The sequence below is a fragment of the Cucurbita pepo genome, chromosome LG20 (genome assembly GCF_002806865.2).
Source record: "Cucurbita pepo subsp. pepo cultivar mu-cu-16 chromosome LG20, ASM280686v2, whole genome shotgun sequence".
NCBI lineage: Eukaryota > Viridiplantae > Streptophyta > Magnoliopsida > Cucurbitales > Cucurbitaceae > Cucurbita > Cucurbita pepo.
This window is the reverse complement of record NC_036657.1, coordinates 4,716,981-4,721,758: the sequence shown is the minus strand read 5'-3', so window position 1 is coordinate 4,721,758 and position 4,778 is coordinate 4,716,981. Positions and strand designations below refer to the sequence as shown.

The 4,778-nt window shown below is 35.2% G+C and overlaps 1 protein-coding gene across 1 annotated transcript in view; it reads left to right on the top strand.

Moving 5' to 3' along the window:
- Nucleotides 1–4,436, top strand: part of LOC111782659 (sister chromatid cohesion protein PDS5 homolog A-like) — a 23,419-nt gene extending 18,983 nt beyond the window's left edge. The window contains exons 26-33 of the mRNA XM_023663456.1: nucleotides 664–743; nucleotides 1,327–1,378; nucleotides 1,510–1,593; nucleotides 1,696–1,733; nucleotides 2,738–2,800; nucleotides 2,879–3,033; nucleotides 3,522–3,898; nucleotides 3,986–4,436. Of these exons, the coding sequence (XP_023519224.1) occupies nucleotides 664–743; nucleotides 1,327–1,378; nucleotides 1,510–1,593; nucleotides 1,696–1,733; nucleotides 2,738–2,800; nucleotides 2,879–3,033; nucleotides 3,522–3,898; nucleotides 3,986–4,027 (891 nt within the window). The 3' untranslated portion in view covers nucleotides 4,028–4,436. The remainder of the gene's footprint in view (nucleotides 1–663; nucleotides 744–1,326; nucleotides 1,379–1,509; nucleotides 1,594–1,695; nucleotides 1,734–2,737; nucleotides 2,801–2,878; nucleotides 3,034–3,521; nucleotides 3,899–3,985) is intronic.
- The last annotated feature ends 342 nt before the right edge of the window (nucleotides 4,437–4,778 follow it).

Here is a 4,778-nt window from a genome sequence, read left to right as displayed (position 1 = left end):
AAAAAAAAAAAAAAAAAAAAGAACCAAGAAAAAATCCCAACCTGCAAAGCTTTCCAACGTTCAGCCTAAAACCCGATCCAAATGAAAAGCCTGCCTCCGAACACCACCAATGCAAAAGTAGAGCAACATGAGAATCCACAAAGAACGTGCTCCAATGGAAGTTTTAGATTTATTTCTCTTCTTTTCTTTTTTGGAATAAAAAGAAGGAACCATTCATCAACAACAGCTGAAATGCTCTCTTACATAATTGTAGTATTCTTTTGTAATCTCACTGGACGGATTGCTGAAAAAAAAGAATCTAACGAATGAATTTATCATTTGTGGAGTGAATTATGCCATGAAAAAGAGGGGGATTAGTCTTTGAGAAAGGAAGGTTCCCAATTAAAGAAATTTCAATACGCTTTTCATTTTATTCCTATCAAGTTGTAAGACAATGAAAAATGTTTCTGTTTCCAGCACTTGCTTGTTTATCGAAAATATTAATATTCCACTCTTAAGATTATGTTCTGGTATTAATCCTTCTGAAATTTATTGGCTTGACCAAGTCTATATATTCTTTTTAGTGATTTTAGATATTATTATTACTATTATTATTATAATAATAAGTATCATTTTCTTGCTTAAATCATATGGTGTCCAACCTGATTCAGTTCATAAATGTAGTGCATGTTCAAGTATGGTGAAAATGATATTGAAGACTTAATTGGATACAGAATTAAAGTTTGGTGGCCCATGGATAAACAGTGAGTACCTTATTTATCTCATATCTATAGTTTTTTTCCCTGTTATCATGTTTTCTCATGAGGCAAAGCCATGTTTGAAAGTTTTCCTTCTTTATCGTTGCCTAGTTTATAATTATACTTCATTCTTGAATGTAGATGAAACATCAGTGTTCGTACATTTCTGAATTACGAGTGTCCTTCATTCTTAAATGTGGACTCGCTTCTTTGATGAGTTTGGTTTTTCTTTAGCTAGACAGTGCGTTTGCACAGTGATAATCAAGGACTTCCTTCTTCATCCCCCCTTTAGGGAGAAAAGAAAGATTTTATGAAAACGAGACTGTGTGCTATTTTGCGGGGGCTATGAGGTGAGAGGAATAAGTGTGTTCCTAGTTACTGAAAAGTTCTAAAATCTCGAACACTCAATCGAGTGTGTGCTATTCTGCTGTTTTTATTCAATTGTTCTTGTTTGCTTTGAAGAATTATTATAATTGCAGAGTCGCATACGCTACTTTGTATATGACGTACTGGTTTATTGCTTTTATTTTATAAAGTTATATTATTATCACCACGTTTCTGATGTATATCATTATTTAATAATTTTCAGATTCTATAAAGGCACAGTGAAATCTTATGACCCAATAAAAAGGAAACATGTGGTAAGCTGTTCCATCTTACCCTCGTATCCCCTGATTTCTTTTGATTCTTCGTGCTTGACAAGGCAAATTATTTGTGCTCAATAACTTGCAAAGTTCCTGACAACTTTTATTCCATGAATTTAATATACAAGATACTATATGATGATGGAGATGTTGAAGTGCTCAAACTTGAGAAGGAACGGTGGGAGATCGACAGAGATCACAAAACTTCAAAGGTACGAGAATTATTAGCCCATTTATTCCATATTGCCTCAAACTGTTTTGACCATCTGAAGGTAACTAGATTCTTATGAATTTTTTCACTTTGTCATTTACAGAAACTAAAACTGTCCAGGAGTTGTCCTTCCCTCGAAGTGTAAGTTCTACCTCTCAGAAATCCGTTTCATCTTTTTATCAGACCACATTCAGCTGTGTATAAAATACTATCTATGCTTAATTGATTTCCAAGAATAGATTTCAAATAAGCTATTCTTGTAGAATCTGCACCATCTTTTTTTCCGTAAAAACATTGTACTAACAAGGAAAGGAACAATTCCCTTTTGCCATCGCAAGAGGGGTGATGATCACAAAAGGCCTTGGAGATGGAACTCCTTCAAGAATCTTTATCTGGCAATTCAAATTTCGTTTCAAGTATGGATAGCATCAAGTGTAGTAGCTTTACCTTTGCCTTTAAATTGGTGCCTCAACACTAGCTGAAGCAGGGATTCTCAACCTCCCAGGGCTGATATCTGCCAAACATTTTACACCAACTTCTATCACAGAGCTAGATTGAAGGAATATATGGCCGAAATGTTTTCAGCACTTCCCGTGATGACTAGGGATGATTTCGAATGCTTCTTTTGAATCCTTATCTCAAGTACTTTGATTCTTTGGAGATATGGTGACTATGTGAAAACTTGACTCTCTGGGATATTAGATTTTCAATGAGGTTTGGTAATCCCTGAAAGTAGGTTTCGAAGTCAAAGGCTGAGAGTTGCATCGAATAAATTCTTTTTCGGAACTTTAGTGTCCAAGAGCTCTATCAACTCGCATAGCCTGCTCAACAACTTCTTAGTCAATTAAGGGCCATGTAATTCAAATTCTTAACCTGAAAAGACTCCATTGGCTAATCCACGAGGTCATAAATTCAAGGGATCTGAGCAAAACCAGCTGCCTTTACCATGGAATCTCCAAAATTTTATTTTCTCATCATTTCCAACTTTTGTTAGTTTTTCATTTAATGCTTCTCTTTGAGCGTAACCAGTGGAAATGAGTCCTTCTGTTATGACTCGTTTAATTTGTGTGTACATCTAGATGTTATTCTGCCTCTTTTGCTCTATATAATGTCTTTGTTTCCATGTGTTTTAAATTCTTTTGCAGTACACTTGGATTGAAGAATAAGGATTTGGGTGGTTCACGTTCTATTAAGAAACCATTTAAAATGTAAGTGACTCACGGTAGTGATATTGCTTCTTTTCTATTTGTTATAAAGCACTTGGATGATGTTTTACTGTGTTCCAGAGCGAAAGGAAAAAGGACACCAAAGAAAAATTTAAAGCATAGTCAAAGTGATGCAACAAAATTAAAATTTTCGGATGCTGGCGAGAAAGGGAGTTCAGATATTTCGAACCCCGGAATTTCCAAAATGTCTAATGTATATAACGAAGTGGACTTAGGTAAAACGTGTTCTCTCTTCTAAATTTTTCCATATAATCCTTGTACCATGGAGTTCTTACCACGAAAATAGTAAGTTGTTTAAGCATCATCATTTGTCTAGTGGACATCTTTGTCCTAGTTTTCGAGAATATTTTGAGTAAGATTTATCTATCTGCCTCGACTGTTCTAGAGCATACATTTGTTTCCTAATCTGTGCTTTGTATGAAGTTTGAGGTCGACTGCACAATTATGTTAGTTTAACATCTTCATGTTTGTTCTCTTGCAAAGTTTTTCCGTTTCATCTTTATATCCATACGATATTTATGCACTCAATAATGAGTATCAGTTCATTTTCCTTGGCCAGTTTATAGAGAATGGTTGCATGATTCATGCATAAATTTTTTGAACAACATATTTTAGAGCTTTGTAGAAAAAAGCATTATTATCCCTGATTGTGCAAATATTACTTGTTTTTTGTTTTTTCTGAGAGCTCATTGTCACCTCCCAGGTGATTCCGAAGGGGAGCACATGCAGACTCTTGACAAGGAGTTCACAGACCAAGAGGACTCTGACAGGGAAATCAAGTCAGGCTCGAGAGGAAGAGGTGAAGGGGAACATTATATCGAGGAATTCGATGAAGAAGAGAAGCCTGATGTTGACCATGATCTTGATGAGGATGCTGAGAGTTTTGAGCAACATGCTGATAACGCAAGAGAAAAAGTTGATAAAGAAGACATGGAAGCTGACGAGTCGGGTTCAAGAGAGAACATAGACAACGACAACTCCGATTCTGGAAAGATTCAAGGAACCATAAGGGAACAACAAAGTAGTCCCAGAGAGGAGCAGAAAGGCAAGGTTGATGAACTTTCTGATGATGAGCCTCTCGTAAGTCATATCTAACCAGTAACCCACCTTGCATTTACAACATGTTCATTTCGTAAAGTTTATATCATAAATCTTCATCAATTGCAGAGCAAGTGGAAGCATCGAGCGGGAAAACGAGGCTTGAGATAGAACACAGTCACGAGTATAGTATAGTTGTCGAATACTTTCAAAAGGCCAATGGCTATGGCGGATTCCAAGTGAGCTGGTGAGAAGATAGGTGGTGCCAAGTGGGTGCCAGTTTCAGTAAGCAAAAGGAATGTGAGAGATAGAATATACTGACCAAGTTGCTTCACAGCACAGCTACATGTAGAAGGTAACATAGCAGAGACACAGTGTCTGATGTTTAGGGGATCAAAATACTAAAAGGATTAATAGCTTTTAAAGTAGAGGGGATACATGAATAGGTGTTTTGCATATAATGCCTTTTTTTTTTTGTGTTTACTGCCTTTATAAGACCTTTCTGGTTTTGATGTTAAAAAGTGGCCCACATGTATAGTTTGAATATACATGCTTATCATATATATAATGTATTGATTTTTGAATATACAAACAATTGCTGCATTTACAAATGTTTCGATCGACCCGAATTATATTTTATAAAAACGTGTCATATTAACAAAGGCAAATATAATTTACATTAAATAATCATAACATTATAAATATCTCATATAAGTTTTCAGAACAAAGTAAAGTAAATACAACCAAAATAGACTCGGGTCTTGGTAGGATCCCGGGAGTCTTAAGTTTGACTACATCATTGTCTCGATCACACTACCACTTGTCTTTCTATCAAAAAGAAAAATAAATGAGTTTGATATTTAAGTAACTTGTTATATACAAGTTTTATAAATTATCTTTCCATAATATTTTAAGTTTAATA